Source organism: Hemicordylus capensis, chromosome 5 (assembly GCF_027244095.1).
Source record: "Hemicordylus capensis ecotype Gifberg chromosome 5, rHemCap1.1.pri, whole genome shotgun sequence".
In the NCBI taxonomy this organism is placed as follows: Eukaryota; Metazoa; Chordata; class Lepidosauria; order Squamata; family Cordylidae; genus Hemicordylus; species Hemicordylus capensis.
The window spans coordinates 147,211,005-147,229,832 of record NC_069661.1 but is presented as its reverse complement, the minus strand read 5'-3'; the positions used below and the strand labels follow the sequence as shown (position 1 = coordinate 147,229,832).

The window sequence follows — 18,828 nt, the reverse complement described above, 5'->3', positions numbered from 1 at the left end:
ATGCATATTCTTAAGGTTATCTGTGTCTAATAGCCTGTACATTAACAGAATTCTGCCACACCATATGCATAATCATATATTTGATTGATCTTTGCATGTAGCAGGTAGCACATGAGAAGGGAAAATACTTAGGCCACATCTGGACATCACACAAAACAATGGCTGGGGTTCATGTAACTGCATGCCCAAATATGTGAAACTGCAGTTTAGACCCTAACTCAAACTTAGGGTTCATTCACCAAACTCCCATTTGAACCCTCAGTTTGAAGTGAGGTTTGCTGCTTGGGCCTCTGGTTTGTGTCTGCTTCCATTATGTCCGAATGCAGAACTGGAGACAGCCTTCCCTGGGAACCAAATTGTGGGAAGGATGCTTCTCCCTCTCTCTGTCCTGATTGGCTGTTGTGGCAACCAATCAAAGGAAGAAGCCTAGCAGCCAGCTCCCCCTCCTCTCTGCAGTCTCGCAGACTGCAGAGAGGAGGCCACTGCTTACGTCTGAATTCAGACACGCAAGTACATGGGGTGGGGGTAGCAGAACCAGGGGTCCCAGTTCTGTGTTATGTCTGAATTCAGCCTTAGCATTGTCTTCTCCCTGAATGGCTAGTTGACTGTGTATAGGGAGTATGTAAGAGGTAGCATTAAGCAATATGACCTCCCACTGGCATTCTGAAAACGGAAAGTCTAGAATTCTACCACTGCATTTTGCTTAATGCGTAGATTGCCTCTGGTTGGTTCCACTGCTATTAACATAGCTCTTCAGTTTGTCCCACTCCCTTAATCAGTCTTCTTTTATTTAGAACAAGAATCATAGACATGAGTCCTGTATAGCACCAAATTTAAAACAGAATGATTATCATTTATGTTCTGCATAGAGGAGTTGTCATTTCAAAACAACAACAATGAGAAATTGCTTCGGCTTGGAATGATGTTTGTAGACATTTTTTCTTCTCTCCAGACGGGTACTATTGATGATCAGAAGGCGGAATTTTTCAGATCAAAAGTAACAAATAAGATTAAATTGCTGCACCTGATGGAAGCTGTACTCATCATTGTTGGTGCTGTGATGTTCCTAGGATTCATGGTCTCATTCATAATCTGCAGAGCACAGAAATCAAAATAGGTAAGCAGTTGATGCAGGAGTTTGCTTGACTATGACTTTCCAGTGTGCTGTGTCTTTAGTGTAAAGTTGCTCTCTGTCTTTCAATAATGCTGTGACCATTAGGCACATGAGGGAACTTAGGCCAGGAGAAGAAGAGTTCTTCAGTCTACCTAATGAGTCTCTAGCTTAGTTGAAATTTGAACACAGGTATCTGTGATCCCAATCACCCTGATGCTATAGCCACTGAAAACCACTGCCCCTCAATGGCAAGTAGCCATTGGGACAAAGAAAACGTTCAGGGTGACTCCTTAGCCTCACAGCACAGGGCAAAAACCCTGTGAGGTATGTGAAGTTGACTTATCCAAGGCCACACAGTGACACATCATAGGGAGCTACTACTACTATGAATATCTATATACCGCTCTTCAAATTTCTCAAATCAGTTTACATAGAAAAATAATACATAATTAAGATGGTCCCCTGTCCCCAAAGGGCTCACAATCTAAAAAGAAAGATAAGGTTCATATCTGAATCTGGATTCCTCGAGTCTATAATATCTTAGGTATATACCTAAAAAAGGGGGGCGGGAGTAAGTGTGCAGTTGTAAAAGTGTGAATGCAAATGTGTTTCCAATGTATGCTATCTCACAAGACATTCAGGGGGTTTCTGTCACCTGCACACTTGTTGACGACAAACCTGGGTTTTGCGTCTCCAAGGTCAGTCCTCTCAATCATCTCTCTCCATTCAGACAGAAAATGACAGCCACTAGCTATATAACTCTTGACCAGATGTCAATGCACAGACATAGATCAGGGGTTCTTCATGCTTTTTGTGCCTACCCCACCCCATCTCCTTGGGTATTATCCATTTATATTTATATTTATTTATTTATCATTAAAACTTTTATACCGCCCTTCCAAAAGGCTCAGGATAATTTTCATAGGGCTCGGGCTGGGGGACGACTTGGGATAGTCACTTTCAGGAAATTTATTCTGGCTTACTAGCAAGCAAATTAAAGAGGGCAGCACAGAATTTGCATTAAAAAGCTCTGTGCCTTTTTCATATGCATTGCTGGGAACAGTAAAGCCTGTTACTCTGGTTTCTCTTGTCAACAAGGTTATAATATGTCTGCTTGTCAACAAGGTTATAACATAAATTATAACATGTCTGCTTATAAATGATGTTTTGACGGAGCAACTATATATTTCATTTTTCATAGACCACGTGGACCTATCCCAGGGCGTCTGTGGACCCCAGGTTACGAACCCCTGATCTAGATTCTTTTAAGACCACCTCCAAAGGTCGAGTCACTGGAACACAATGAAATACTAAACTTTTTACTTTTGTGACCTTATTAGTCAAAGCCATTTGTTTAGAGTGTAGATATTTATGTTTCAAAAATGGCTGAGAAGTAGCAATTATTGGTCAAAGAGTTCATTCCAGTGAGGAAAGGCCTATCTGATTCATTGGCCTAAGGAAGATAGAGTTTAGAATGTTTGGTAGATCTTGACCTTGGGACTTGTTCTAGGCTTCTTGGGCTCAGCATAATTTTTCCTCAGGAATTCTCTGATCAGAGAATGAGAAGGGATGGTCCAGGGCTCTGACTCCCTACCCCCTCATGGGATCTGCCAAGTCACAGTTAGTAAGGCACTGCTTCACCTATGCTGCTTTTGACAGTAGGTTAGGAACTGGAGGGCCAGATATCGCCCAAGGTCTCCAGTTGTTGACCCCTACTGTTATAAGGGATTTCCTGTTGCAGGGTGTACATTCTCCTCCCATCCGGGATTGGAATGAGCAGGCAGGGTTGTGAGGACCAATGAGAGACACTGCAGAAGTCCAATAAATAAACTTTATTAAGAGACTGAAAACAAGGGATAAGTGGGCATTCCCGCATGACAGTGGTATACGTGTGTTGATCCTCATATCAAAACCTTGATTTTCTAAAATTTAACAGTTTTCTCAAATGAAAATCTTAACTGCTAATATGCTAATAAATCAAAGTGGATTGTTATATGTCAACCACACGTAGACTCTCTAATGTTAATAAACAGAGTTTAGATTTTCTGATGTTAACCTAAATTGAAGCAGAGGAACCAAGTCAATGCTGGAGCAACTGGGGGACTCCAAGTGCCAGACTGAGAGAAGGTTGGAGGGACAGTCCCACTCATGAGTTCTGGCTGAGGCTGAGCATGCTTTTACCCCAGAGGAAGGGGTTGGGCCCTACTTCCCCAACAAATTGACTGAAAACCCTAACAAAAATCTTTAAAACCATCAAATCAAAAAGAAGCAAGTCCTACACTGTTCTAACCCATTTCTGGCACTCTAGTGCTATACATGCATGGATAGTCATTCACACAGGATAGGAAAGGGGTTTCAGGGGAGGAAAATAATAAAAAAATTCCCAGACACATGGGAAAGGCGGGTCAATGTGTTAGAGACCAGGCCTGATCTATATACTAAACATGCTCATTAGCCAGTATATAAAATAGGTCTGGACCATAATGTCACCAACGTGACCTTGTTCTTTTATATTAGTAACCATGTGTGATCTGGATTGCAAAGAAGGAAGGAGGTTGAACCAGTCCTCAAAGAGGTTCAATGGGCTTTATTGAGTATAAAAACTAACAACATAATCTAGCAAAGCAGAAAGCAGAATACTCTATTAATATCAGCAACAGTATTTCCTAACCAGCACCAATATTCACCTGTGTGCCTAACTACATATGTGTGTGCATTTGAATCTTCCTAGATCCTAATACATTTCAGATACAGGCAGAAACGGAAGGGGGGGGAATGAAGGCTGCGGGCTGGTATGGTTTTGGGGTGATTAGTGGAGGAAAAGGGGGAGGAGAAGGGAGCAGGGAAAGAGGAAGGGATGAGGGGATTCCAATCAGCATATTTACCCCGGATCCGAGGCTGGAGAGAGAAGAATCACTTCAGTTGAAGGAGTGAGGTGCTGGCAGAGACAGGAGTTGTGCAGTTGCTTCAGATCATAGCTCAGAGCTCCATGGCTGTGGAGCCTGGACTTCTCACTGTGCAGTGGAAGTCACAGCCTCTGAGCATGGGCAGAGTTCCTGCTTAGTCCCGCGGCTGGGGAGCTAACTCTGGGAAAGCGTGTGAGCAGATCTTGTTGTAGGCACAAGAATGCTAACTCTCTGTCTCAAAAAAGCCTCATTCTTATAGTGATTTTCTCTTTGATTCTTGAATAGAATCTATTCAAAGATCTCCTCTTTTCCTGGATGTCCAAAAGGTGATAACGTGCTGCTACCTTCTGAACAAAGTCTTAATTATTCAGGATATTTTCCAATCCAGAGAGATCTCTGACTCTCATCTTCTGTAAACTGCGCACTCAGGAAGGGAGGGAGGGGGGACATTGCCCACAGCAAATCTGCATCTAAGATGCTGCAAATTACATCTTGGCAGTCTGGCCCCCAGAAGGTGTTAAAATTCAGAGTTAGTAGGGGAATTGATCCTATTAGGTGTGAGACAGTCATTCCATTATTTCTTGTATATCTCTCATCTAGTGTGTAATTATATTTAAAGTAACATATATGTGCGTGAGACATCCAATACATTTGTAGCATCAGTGAGGTGTAGATTAAAATCTACAGACGGATCTCTCTATGCATTTGGCTATGTTGAACTTCCATGGAGAACAATTCAAATTCCTGACAAGGATTTAACACTACAGGAAAGGGGGGGAATCAGCCCCCTGGCTCCTTTCACAGACACTTGGTAGCCAGTGGTATTAGCATATGGATTACAGCATTCAGACCTGGCTTTTGTGTTCCCTTGCATATCCATTTTGCAACACAAAGCTATATTGTCTCCTGCTCCAGAGAGCAGTTTGACCTGGGTGCCAGAGTTCAGGTATCATTTCATTTCTTGATATAAAATGGAGTCAGACACAGGCCTATATTTCTGAGTTGATACCTCTGGTTCTGATATGTGGACTGTTCATAACAAATGCATCTTCTGACATACTTGATGAAGCGTTTAGCTGGTGTGAAGTCATGAGCCTGGGATCAGGTCCAGAAAGTGAGAGAGCAAGAGACAAAATGTGGTCCCTTTTTAAAATAGGGCAAAAAACCATGTGTCTTGAATATTCCAGAGAATTCCTGTCGCCCGAAGGTGAGGACAAAGGAGGATGAAGTTGGGTAAAGAAATGTTAACCTTGGCTCCAGACAGTTGATGGGCCATAGCTGCTGGGACAATCACCCAGATGGATTAAAATATGGCTTTATTTGACCTGGGACTAAGCAATCCTGAAAGATCAGGATGGTTAATGGGTTTCCTGGGGAATGCAGGAAGGAATGCATGTGTTAGCAAACAGATACAGGCAATGGGTATTCTGAGTTGACTTTTCTGACCTTTTTTCTTTTGCCAACGTGTACACACATCTTTCCTGGACTTCAAAATACAGGTCCTCCATGCCAGCACTGCATGTAGGGGTGCGGGGTGTGTGTGTGGGGTATCCAAAATGGCAATTTCCCATAACACTAATATAGAAACAGATATAGCTTAACAATACCAGCTTGTTGGGCTGGAATACATTGATAGGATTCATTGCTACTGGAATAGGTGCCTAATCCATTAGTGCATCAAACAGCTTGCATGCACAACCTTATCCATAATCAATAATTCTGATATCTTTGAATAAGGTGTTGATTGACTTGTGTGTGCTCTGTTTTCAGCTATGAAACTACTGGAAATGTAGAGTTGCTTCAGATTTCAAGCAAGAGAGAGTGGTGAAACTTCCTGACAGCACTGCTAGACTGTTGAATGGAAATAACCTCTCAAGGAACTCCTGCCTCACCTTTCAGTAAAGGCAAATGATGTGCATGCCTCTTGCTGCCAGAAGCCTGTAGCTGTTCAGAAGGGCAATTCTAATATTGCTGGAGACTATCACGAAATCTGAAATAATATGAGCCGCTTAGTAATTCAGTCATTTCGTCAGCCCAAGGTGGAGATCAGATCTGGAATCCAGCCTGTGCTCCTGTTTATGCAACACACCGCCTCTTCTCCCTGCCATTTATTTCCCACCTTAGGCTTTCAAGAATGGGAACAGAAGACATTGGCCTGAACTGCTGACTGAAAACACACCTTTCTTTCTTTTTTCTTTTTAGGCTTGATGATATCTCTATGCAAGCTCACTATTTTTTTTTCTTCCCATTCTGTCTCTTTGATTAAAAGAGCCCTACCTTCCAAAGATGTGAATTTTTAAAACAACAAATAAGTGGTAAAAGTCTGTTAATCATAATATATGAATATCAGTAAAGACGTGATCAGAAAGACCTGTTTTGTTCTGTTGCTTTGTGCCTGCCCCACTGCACACACTACACTTCACTGCCACAGGCATGGGGAATGGATGGCTGTTCAAATACCAGCTACTTGCTTTCAAATATATCAACTGGACCGATGTACAGCTTGTTCTCTCAACCCGCCCCCCTCTGATTTGATTGCCATGCGAATGCAAATGAATGATGATAGTACTCTTATACAATAGCAGGATGGGGAAAGGGGAAGTATATGTGGTAACAGCTTGGAGAGAAGGAAGAGCAAGCAGCAGTGATGTAAGGACTTGTCCTTCGCAAAGCTGCCTCGGGTTGTTCCCTCCTGTGTTTCATACCATGCAAAAACTTATTCCACAGACACACCTAATATTTATGACATAATAGCCAGAGGCATAGAAAGTACCTGCAATGAATGCTTTTAAAACATGCCGCTTTTTTGTTTTGTGGGTAGATACGTGGTCCTTTTTTTTTTTTTTTGGTATTTTAAATGTTGCTGTGAATCTTGCTTCCCTCCACTAAACTGCTTGTGCTCCACACTACTGAAACTTACAATGGGGAGTGGTGCACATGCACACACACCACACCACACGTGTGCATGTGCACTAGCTCCTCTCTCTCAAAAAGCCCCTCCTTTCCTTCTACATCCATTCAGATCGGAAGTTGGGTGCCGTCCCATTTTGTATATCACTTCTCAAAACACTTTACATATTTTTATCATGAGGCATTTCAATATTACTATGTCTATGTTTCCACTGAGGGCAGGTTAAAAGAATAGTAGTTGGTTTAAGGTCACCATGGCCAAAGTAAAACATCATGAAGTTGATTTTGCTCACTGTTGCTTTTGCACAACTTGAATTTAGGCCTGTGCAAAGCATGTAGACCCAGTAGATGTTGGTTGGCACTCAGCGTGCCTGCTTCAGTAAAGTCAATAGACACACCACTAAGATATCCCTGAACTGAAATAATGTCCATCTGTATACTCTCTGGAAGTCTGAATATTAAATGTGCAACTTAAGCATTGAGCACCAGATGGCAGTGCTGCATTTCAAGCCAACTCTTTTGGGCTTGTTTTTGGTGGTTCACATAGGAAATTGACCACTAAAGGTTGTATCATCACTTGGTGATGGGATATCAGAAAAGTCATGTGTGAGATGTAACCTGTGCTGTCTGTAAGTTGCATAATTTTATCCTTTCATCTGCAAACTTTACAAGATGCTTTGAATATAGGTGCAAGACATCAATATTTCCACATGTATAGGATTTCATGAGTTAGTATGACATAATTTGTGCTAACAATATATAGGTTACTGTAAGCCATGTGAGATTGTGTTGTGAGAGGGTATTCTCCATACCCTGTATTTCAATATTTTGAAATACAGTGGTGTGTCTATTGCCTAGATTTGAGGGCCAGTTCCCTGAAAACAAAGCATCACGGGGGAGAGGGGGGGGAGAGTAAATATTTTTTTCTTTTAAAAAAATGCTTGATGAATAGACCTATAAAAACTTTAGTTGCAATACTAACTTTTGGTGATTTCTACTGTCAAAGGCAGAATTTGGTGCCTTCGTCTGTTCTGAAAATTTAAATTTCATGGCACTTCATAACTAGGAGGTATTCAAATTGAAGCACATCTTCAATCAAGATATCTGTTATGGTCTTTGATGTGCATGTGTGTGATTTAAAATATTTATACCCCATCCCTCCAGTACACTACTGCTCGGGGCGTCTCACACAAGACCTAAAAACTCATCATAAGCAAAAGATTAAATCTATGAGATTATAGCTTAAAAACAGTCATTGCCTATGAGAGTTGTGAAGACAGTGATTATATCACACTAAAATCATAATTGCTATAAAAATAAACTATGAAAGGCTATGAAATCGGTTAAAAATTCAAAATGTGATCAGGCTAGAGGTTAAGAGATTAGCAGCTATGTATATTAAAAACAGCCTATGTCTATGAAGACAGTTTGAAGGTGACATCATGCAAGTCAAAATATTGCTGTAAACCAAGATCTATTTTTTTTTTAAACACACCCTATAAAATTAGTTAAGATTAGGATTAAATTTTAATTTGAAATTTGGATAACTGTAGGAATGGAGAGCAGGAGATTAGAGGTGTACAGGCATGAGCCGTTTGGGGCCTGATTAACTTGTCGGTGATCCGGTCCCGGCAAATTCTGCATGCTGCCTCTCAGCATTTAGCAACATTCTGTGTTATGAGTGGATTGCAGCCAGAGAGTAGTAATGATATGCAGAACTGGCCTGTGCGGCCTGGCAACCTTGTAAGTAGTGGGAGGATGGAAGTGTTGTGGATGTGTGTATATAAAAAAGGCAGTGAAGGTGGACATGCTTGGTGGTTTCAACTTGCCCAGCATTGCAGGGGCATACACATTCTGGGAAGGGGATCCTCCTATATGTTCCATCTAGCATGGCCAAAGCCAGGGTGAAGGCTCTTCAGTTATTAGGAACCTCCAGCTGCATAAAATATAGCATCACCCATGGCATGTACCTTAGGAATTCAGCAATGCGGAGGTTTGGGGCCCTGTCTAAGTCAGTTTGGTGCTCTGTGTCCATTATGCACTGTTCAAGAATTGTCTTGGCTTGCTTGTATCCCCGGGAAAGTAGGTGGGGTGAGGGGAGCCATGTGATGATAGTGTTGCCAACAAAGTTTGCTTCCATTTGGATTAGTATCCATCCTTGTAATGGACTAAAGCCTTTGTCTTAGAGCAAGCTACCATGAAGGGAAGGAAAAATGCTGAATCATCCCTGCTGAGCTTTCTGGCAAAGGCTACTCTGAAAACTTTCCTGTATTTTTGGTAGGTTCAAAAATGGCTGCCACCACCACCCCTCTCTGTTACAGAGCTTGAATTTCCTTGAGCTTGGGGTGGAACTCCCAGGAAAATCTCTATTTTGTTATTGGAAATGTACAAAAATCTTCCACGTGCAAGCCTACACGTGGTGATAAAACTGATAGCTGTTGACCCCCTGAGGAGATGTGTTTGCACCAGAGAAATCTCTCTTTTAGCCCTCACTTGCCTGAGTTAAAACCCCATTCTTAGAGGCTTGTAAAAGAAAAGAACAAAAAGAAAAACAGCTTTATTCAAGTACCACAGACTGCTTCCGCCTGAGGCTTTCTCAGCTTTTAGTTACAGGTAAAAATACTCAGTAGGTTACAAGAATACTTCAAAAAGCACCCCTAAATGATGTTGGGGCAGCACACTTTAAAAATTGTGGCTACCCAGTTGCAAGGAACAGGTATGTAGGAAATTACAAAAGCACCTTTAAATGTTTACAGAGTCCTTTGCAATGCCCTGGCTAGATGGGAGGAAGCTAGTGTTTCTTAATTTAGTTACATTACAGGTAAAGAATCATAGAACAGTTTAAGGGATATACAAAGCACACACCAAGAAACAGAAAGTCTAATGCAAAATCTGACTAAACAAACTTTCCCTAGACTAAATTTCCAGAAGCCAAAGTCCAGGCTTCCTTTTTCTTGAGCTCATCCAAACCCTGGTTAAGAATTCAAGCTCCTGCAATTTTCCAAGAGCAGTAGTCATCTTCCTGCAGCCATCCTTCATGGCTGCATATGCCTCTCTCTGTAACCCCAGCCTGCTCTTTCTAACAAAGAAACTCACCTTCCTCCCAAAGGCTCTCTAGGTCCCAACCCCCTGTTGAGCTGATTGGCTGAGCCCTGGAGTTCACCAGCCTGTCAGTCGGACCAGGATTCACTTCCAGTTAACTCTTTAGGGGGACAGGAGTCTGATCACTACAATCCTCCATTGGTGGTGGTGGTGGGGGGGGGGGGCTAAGCCCAATGGGAAGGAAGATAGTCTTAGCCAGAAACCAAGTTCTGTCAGCCATACTCTGCTCTTCACTTTCACCAGGCCTGCCTCCAGTCGTAGTCCAGCACTGGAGACACAGCAGAGTACTTGGAATACTCCTTCTAGGAATTTGGGCTGGACAATCTCCAGAGGAATTCTACAGAGAAGTTGCAGCAGTGACTTCGCCTCAGATAATTTAAGGGCTGCAAGTATGTGGTAGCCTCCTTTTGACTGAAAGAATCTTAGGATGGTTGCAGTGGTCTTCTGGGTGTTTGGGGCAGCATAGCTACTGTGGGCCTTCCTAGTGCCAGATGCATGAAAGACCACCCCAGGTATTTAAAGCATGAGACCTGCTTGATTGTGTTCCTGTTTATGCACCAGGAGTGCATCTTTGGTCTCCTGGCAAAGGACATGATTTTGGTTTTGTGGTAGTTTATTTACAGGTGGTCCTTTCTAGTAATGAACAAGGGCCCCCAGAACTCTTCTAAGTCTTATGGGGATCCTGGAGAGAACTGTCATGTCATATGCATAAAGCAGCATGGAAATGTGTTTCTCTGCCAGTTGTCTTTTTTGGGGGGGAGAAGTGCGTGTGTGTGTGAGAAAGTCCAGATTGCTTAAGTGACCCACCATGGCATTTATATTGAAATTGAGAATAGGAGCGGAGTGAGTATGCAGCCTTGTTGGATGGCACATGACAAGTAGGGACAAGTAGGGATGGCACATGACAAGTGACCTTGGGGTCACATCTACTTTCAGTGATGTGCCATCATGGAGGATATGAATGAGAGAGAGCAGGCACCGACTGATCGAAGAGGCTTCCAGCTTTCCCAATAGTTTGGCTCAGGAGATGGAGTCAAATGCAGACGAGGTCTATAAAAGCTGCATACAGGGAGACTGTGTTGTGAGTGGAGTATTTCTCAATCAGGTGCTGAAGAACTAAGCATTGGTCAATGATGGATCATCCCTCCCTGAAACCGACCTCCTCCTCTGCTAGGTTTTCTTGTTGCAGTCAGTCTTTAAGTTTCCAGTATGTGTGTCTGGAGTAGAGCTTACTTATAATGCTGAGCAGGCTGATGGATCTATAGATTGCTAAGTCATCCCTCCTACCTTTTTTGAAGATGGGCACAATGACTGCTAGCCCCCAGTCTTTAGGGATCCAACTGTGCTTGTCAATGAATGTAAACAGTGAGGCAGAATGGAAGCCCACCATGCAGAGGAGTTTTCAGGAGGGATAAGATCATCCCAGGTCTGAATTGAGAGACCAAATCCATAACCTCTGCTGACATTACTGGCAGGTAGGTCCTCTATGTCTTTTGTGGGCATCCAAGGTCCCCTACTTCATCTCCATACAGTTCACAGAAACAGAATACATCTTTCCAGGTGTGTCAGGCTGTAGCTGGGGTCACCTGTATTGATGTGCCAGAATTTGGCCAAGTCATTGGTTCTGACTGCTTGGGTGAGATGTGACCAGGAGACTTTCATGGCATCTCTTTCCTTGTGTCTGAGTAGCCACTTTTGCTTAAGAAGGACCTGCACAGTCATTGGTCTAACACTGGTTTTATAGACCTTGTAACTGGCAATGAGCTCTTTCTTTTCTTTCTTTCTTGCTTCAGCTCATTCTAAGTCCAACTTAAAAAAAATTAAAGTTTTAATTTGTAGATGATTTTTAAATTGTTAATTTTTTTAAGTCTTTGTATATATTTTACTGCTTTATGCTATTGTTAACCGCTCATTGGGGCGGTGTACAAATTAGATAGATAGATACAATAAACTATGGTTTGCAGTGGTGCAGGCCTTGTTTGGGGTGAGCAGTGTTTTCATGAGTTGGGTGCTCTTGTAGTTCCTGCACTAGGTTAATGTAGCCCTCAAGGATTAGGAGGAGGGCTCTGCAGAGAGCAGGGAAAAGCAGATGCATTGGGAGTGTCCTGAGGTGAGTTGTTCTTTCATTGCTTTGTCCAGTTGGGGGGACCATTTAATGCAGGAGGCTCTTCCCACTGGTAGAATTTGTGGTTGATAGAGTGCCATGGCATATCTTACAATGGATTTCCATTCACACCTCTTTGAATTAGGCTTACAGAGTACTGCCAGAAATTTTGGAGGGCTGTCGATGCCTTTCCCTTAGAGAGAAGATACTATATCCAATTTGCCAGGTACTATTTTATCCTTATTCATTTCTCAGGAACTTGTATGGCAGCATTGTGCAATTTCTTTGTAATGAGGTGTCATAAATACTTGCTTTGCATAGATATAGATATAAATATAGATATCTTTATTCCGACCAGCAATTACTTGCATTGCATTGATGCTTGATCATGTTTTGATAACATACCCATTAAGCAATTAACTAAAGGGAGGGAGTTGTGTTATTGAATTGGACCCATTGACCCATTTCCGGGTCCAATTCAAGGTACTAGTTTTGACCTTTAAAGCCCTTAACTGTTTGTGCCCGGGATACTTGAGAGACCGCCTGCTCCCAGGGGTTGCTGCCCGCTTGACGAGGTCTTCTGAGGGGACTCTGCTCCAGGTGCCAACAATGAGGGAGGCTAGGTTGTCGTGCATTCGGGACAGGGCCTTCTCTGTTGCTGCCCCCAGACTCTGGAATGCTCTCCTGGTGGGTATTCGCTCCTCAGTCTCCATCACAGTTTTTAGAAAGCATGTCAAATTGTGGCTTTTTACCCAGGCTTTTATATGATTGTCTCTGCTGCTGCTTCTTGTATTTTGTACTGTTTTTATGCTTGTTTTAATTTTTTTATTTTTTAAATCAGATTGTTTATATATATATTTTAGCTCAGTGTTTTAATGTGTCTTTTTTTATTACCTTGTTTTTAAATTTTATTGTGAGCCGCCTTGGGATTTTCTAAATGAAAGGCGAGGTATACATTTAACAATAAATAAAAATAAATAAAATAAATATTATATGAACTGCTTTTAGCCCATGGAAGTCATAGGGACTAGCAGCCTGATCAAATGATGCCTGTTTATACTGATACAGATAACATTCTGACTAGGCTGAATTTAAAGCTATTCGGGGGGGGCACTATGATGTATAACCCTACATAGTTCTGAATCCTTGCCCACTAAAACAAACTGAGCAAAGAATAACTTTTTAGCCCACTTTCCTTATGAAAAGTAAGCTTTTGACATCACCCAGCTGTGTGTGTGTCCTCGTTCCTATCAACTTCACAGTGCCTAGACCGATTTGATCCAAAGTTGGTACCATGGAAGGAACACCGCAACAGCATAGTTGGTGATGATGCCATCCACTCCAATTTCAAGATGGCGAATGCATGAATGTTTAAGGTGGAAGGTAATGATCAATTAAGATTATAGTAAAAGGAAAGTAGGCAGATTCGTTTTTACCAGAACTTGTTTAATATATGTTTAGGAGGAAATAAGCTCTCTGTTCATTCCTCCTAGCATAGTATCACCACCAATGGCGGTTGCTGGTGTCGCCTTTTGTATCTCTTCTAGACTGAGTCACTTTGGGACTGAGAACAACTTTCTTAATTTGTTTACATAAAACAATTTTGAGAACCAGTTTGTTGAAAAACAGTATTATAAACATTAGGGCTGTACAAAGCTTTGGTTGGCAAATTCCCTTCAGCAGAGATTCGGCTCAGTTTGACAAATGAAACTTTGATCTGGATCCAAACAGGTTGGCCACTGGATTGGTCTGCATCAAAGCAACCATGGCCCAAACAGGCTGAAATGCTTCACTGCTTCTCCCGTAACCCTGTATTTATTTGGCATGGCAGGATATGGAACAGACTATACTTCCTCAGCAAGGAAGTTGTTCCTTGCACGTCTTCAGTCTCAAAATGACTCCCAATTGGGGCTTTTTAAAACATCTTCCTCTACCGTCTTAGGAATGGCACGGAGTTTCTTAGGAACTGTAGGTTTTACCAGGGCTGAATCCTCTGTTGCAGTCCCAGAAAAATCAATCCCCAGGAGACACTGCACCTCTTTCAGGACTGTAGTGGAAGACACAAACAAACTGCCTTACTGGAAATCATTTAAAATGAAGCCATGAAAAACTCCCTCGCTGCTGGAAGTATAGACTGGCTGGTCTTCTATCCTGACTCAACCTCAGTAAGTACTACAGGTATCGGGAATTGTGAGGAATGGGGAGGAGACAAAGCTTTGTCCTGAACTGAAGCCACTATGCCAAGTCAGGCTGAAGCAAAGGAGGGGGCCTTCTGTTGCCCTAAGAAGGCCTGGAATGGAATCGGTGCTGCTTTGTATAGCCCTAAAACATGCTCTAAATCAGGGGTGGGAATGAGCTCATTATGTAACTCAGCTACTAATATCTCCTCGGCTCATCGGAAGTAACTCTCCAGGAGTTTGGGTTTCCCTTCTAGCCAATAGCAAGTGATGATTGCTGTTGGGCTTCCTTTCTGTCCCCCTCTAGTCAATAGCAAATCTTGCGCTGGGGGGGGGGGTGTCTGTGCCATTCCAGTATTTGGTCACACTTCTCATTGGGATGAGGAAGTGGTTGGCCAGCTGGAAATAGTCCAAAGCAACTTGCTAAAGAAAATCCTGGGTATTCCTCAAAGCACTCCTGCCATGCACTTCAGAATGGAGGCAGGGCTGCCCTCAAGCTCTGTTAAAGTCCACTTGATATTGTTAAAATATTCCCAGAAACATGACCATCTAGTTAAATCTTGTTCATTGGTACTACTGAGAGGGGAACTTGTGGGCAATTGTGCTTTCCCATGTTCTGTAAATGTGTTATCTGCCCTCGCTAGAGGAACTTAAGTTATGGGGCAGGGGGAAAAAAAATCTGTCTCTGGCTCTTCGAGCAGGATGCTAGTTTGGTCCAGTGCGAGAAGTTCTCCCCATGGTATCCTCACTTTAAGAAAAACAGATTCACTTTGCATACCTACTTAATCTTACCAATGCAGCATTATGGAAGGCATTTACTAATCTATGTTTCCAAACCATGCCTTCGGCACAGCTTGAAGGCAGAATTCACAAAGTTACCATGGAACATCACCTCTGTCCCTGTGCTCAGGGGTAAGTAGAGGACATTAAATATCATGTCCTACACTGCTCCTTTTATGACACAATAAGATAAACACTGGGTCAGATAACTGATAAATTCACAGACTCTGAAGTGCAATGTGTAAACTACCTGTTGGCAGATGAGATTCCTTATGCAAGTTATCAAGTGGCCATTTTATTTTGTTATTTAAACATTGTACCCGCTAAACCTTCTAGACTAAACTGTAGTTTTAGGATTAGCCTTATACTGTTCATAGTATCTATTAGAGTTATCACCACAGTTAGGCATTTAAGACTGTAATAATTTTATTTGCATTTTATTAATTGGCTGCTCTTTTCTTATGTTTTAAGCTTATATTATACTGTGTTATGACCTGTGGTTCAACAACAAATGTATTCTTATTCCGACTGGACAGAATCATATTGCTATGCATCAGTTTTCCCTATTGCCAAAATAGGACTCTGATTAAAATCCTGACACAACTTATCCCTTATAAAAACTGCAATTTTAAAAATCAGCCTGATTTGTCAAATAGTTGAATTCAGTGAATGGCTTGGGCCTTCTTTCTGACTCGGTCTTCCTCATCTGTAAAATGAGCATTAATGGGCTGTCTGTGATCAGGTCATTCTCCAGTTTCTGCTAATCCACTGAGGGGTTTTGATGTACACATCTTATTCTGAAGGTGATGGGTTTTCCCCCAAACTGCCATTTTGCAAATGGTTCTGCGTATCCAAGCTGACACTTCATCCTGGTGGTTCTTAGAGCTCTGGCACAAAAGGAGAAAAAGTTGCTCCTGGAAGCTTGAAGTCTGCCCACTGCTTCTCCAGATATTTGCTATGGTTGTATAATAGTGTGTCAGTGCTAAGGAACTGTATGAAATCTGATGGCAACCCAGAGCTTTACGCAGCCCTATAAGACATTTCTTAATCACTATTTTCTAGCTACCTCAGATTTCCTTACAGATATTTCACCTGTGTTGGGCCTTAAGCTAAGGTGGAGATCAAGAAGTAATGTATGCCATTCTCAAGTGTGTGACTAGCTTGCTCTTGCTTATCTTTGTCCCTGTCTAGGGGCCATTTCTCACAGTAAACTTCTTGGAATGGAAACTGCTGCAGCATAGTTCTTTTCCATGGAGAGAGAAGACTGAAAGCCATAAGCCCAGAAGATTTCTGTGGAGAGAAGACTGAAAGCCATAAGCCCAGGGGTGTGGCTATAATTGAGCAGATGGGTTCAAAGAACCCAGGCCCCAAAGCTCGCTCCCTCCCTATTTTTTTTTCATTATCTCCCTTACTCTGAGGGGCTGCTAGGGAGAGAAGCGAGCATGCGCCACCTCTTCCCTAGCTTCGCCACTGCATGATCCCATGTGTCTTATGCTCCAGCTCTCCTTCATCTCATGGCACCATTGTTCCAGGTTCTGGGAGTTATGCTAGTGGGAAGAAGCTGTAGTGCTGGCTTCTCCCACATGCCTCATGGCTTCTGATGTTGTTTCATGGTGGAGGAAGGAACCACATGCACAACACCCATATCAGAAACTAGTATGAGAAAGGGGCTTTGAATCACGAGGAAATAATTGGGCTGTAATTCACTTTGCAACGCGCTCACCACTTTTGACAAAACACATTGGGGCTGATTTTAAAACACTCATGTCCTGTGTTCCCTTTCAAAAAAGAGATAAAGAAGGGGCTTTAAGAAAAAATATATTGATATAAAATGGCACTCTAGGCTGTCTTGAAAGTGCCTTCTGGAATGGGCTCTATAGAATGGTCTGTGGTGGTGTTAAGCGTGTGTCCTGAAAACTTGAACAAGTTTCCAGATATAGCTGGGTGCATTTGTCAAGAGGCTGCTGCTGTTGCTGCTGCCTCCCAAGTCTCCAAAGCATTCAGTGCAGGGGCGTAGCAAGGTTGGAGTGGGCCCAGAGACAAGATTTTAAAATGGGCCCCCCCCCCAAAGTCCAGGGCCTCCGCACACCCCAGGCCCCCAAGGATTTAAGTCTGATATTCCAAAATAAGTATGCTGCCTGCAAATACATTTCACTGAATACACACACACGTCACAATATATAGTGATATACATTGAGTACTATACATTTGTATTACTTTTAATGCCTAGAACACACTAGAAAGATGAATTATTAAAATGGGCCCCTCGCTGCAGATTAGCAAAGGAGACTTTCAACCATGCAGGGTGAACCTATGTTTGTTTTCTCAGAATTCTGAACAAATTCAGTCAAGTTTGATTGCAGGAGGTTTTTCACAGGAGGCTTTTAAAGCCCTTTAAGACACATCTCCTCTGGAATGGAGGTGCTGCATTCACATGTTGGCCAGATTGACCCTGAAGTCCCTGCAAGTTATTGGGGAGCAGTTCACACACAAGAAAAATAAAATAAAAGCACCACACATGCTTCACAGTTCTCACTCAGACCTTCTGGGTTGCAAAACAACTTGAACATAAGTGCATTTATAAATGAATGAATGAATAAATAAAATTAATAAAATACTGTTCCAGAAGTTTTTGCAATTTTCTGCCATGAAACAAGCCACTTATAGGACTTTTTAGATAGTTTTTTTAAGTCAGCAAATTTTCCAAGCTGTTTCAAAATAAATTTTCAGAGACTTCTCGGTCCCTCCCCCCCCCATATCCAAGCCCTATGGCAAGCAGATCCCTATATATGGGGGGGGGGGCGGGAAAGGTAACCACAAAAAGGAGTTCACACTCTACCTGGCAAATGCTGGTCTGGGTTAAGCAGGGCCGCAAGGGGTCTTCTGCTGCAGAGAACACTCTGGCTGCCTCCTCCTTCCTGGCTTGCTTGGGCCCTACTCGAGTTCAGGCTTCACTGCGGCCTACACGGAAGCCTCCTTGGAAGCCCCGCCCACCCGCCGATCAGCTGAGAGGCGGGAGAAAAGGAGCTCTTTGCCGCTTGCCTGCTGCTTCGATTGCGGGCCAGCAGAACAAGCAGGAGAGACGGCGAAGAGGGCAAGTGGCTGAGGGGCCTTGGGGCTGGGCAGGGGGCAATGGGGAGTCACATGAGGTGCCTCTGGGGTGCCCCTCCAGGCAGTGGGGCCCCCAGACAACTGTCTCCCCTTGCCCTATCATTGTTACGCGCCTGATTCAGTGGCTTCTGTTAAAGTATTTATATTCAAAATGTATATCCTGCCTTTCTGTTGAAGCCTCAAGGTAGCTAACAAAAACAATACGATGAGCATTAAAATGAAACCAATAATCACACATTAAAAACTATAAATACAGCAAATATCAAACCAGCTGCAGATTGTAAGTGGATAAATCCAGTGCTATAGAAGCAATTAAAGGCTCGAGAAAGCATAACTAGAAATGGGCGAAGTGCTAGGAGCTCACTTTGGGTCAGCTCGGAAAGCATCAGTTCTCTCTCCCTGCCCCAATAAGTTGCTGAGCCAATCCACGTTAGAGAACTCCTCAATCCTCTCAGTGGTAGGAAAGAGGAAGCAATGCCTTTTTTGTGGGGAAGAGGGAGGTAATTTCCATTCTCTTTCCCCTCGCCACTGTTGGCAGTGTTCTCCAGAATGCCAGGGGAAGAGTGACAGCAGCAAGCACTGCCAAGCATGGACTAAGGGAGGCTCCCCCTCCTTCCTTTCTCC

General features: G+C 42.8%; 1 protein-coding gene and 1 long non-coding RNA gene across 4 annotated transcripts in view; one reads left to right on the top strand and one right to left on the bottom strand.

The window, feature by feature from the left end:
- Window positions 1–6,390, top strand: part of CD36 (CD36 molecule) — an 84,701-nt gene extending 78,311 nt beyond the window's left edge. For all 3 annotated transcript variants that reach the window (XM_053257912.1, XM_053257913.1, XM_053257911.1), the window contains exons 13-14: window positions 953–1,117; window positions 5,791–6,390. In XM_053257912.1, coding sequence (XP_053113887.1) covers window positions 953–1,117 — 165 coding nt within the window. In that variant the 3' untranslated portion in view covers window positions 5,791–6,390. The remainder of the gene's footprint in view (window positions 1–952; window positions 1,118–5,790) is intronic.
- Window positions 823–18,037, bottom strand: LOC128328189 (uncharacterized). Its single transcript, XR_008309070.1, has 2 exons — window positions 17,933–18,037; window positions 823–1,092 (listed from the first exon to the last, which is right to left on the bottom strand). It is a non-coding gene; the product is annotated as an uncharacterized LOC128328189 (long non-coding RNA).
- Between the last annotated feature and the right edge of the window lie 791 nt (window positions 18,038–18,828).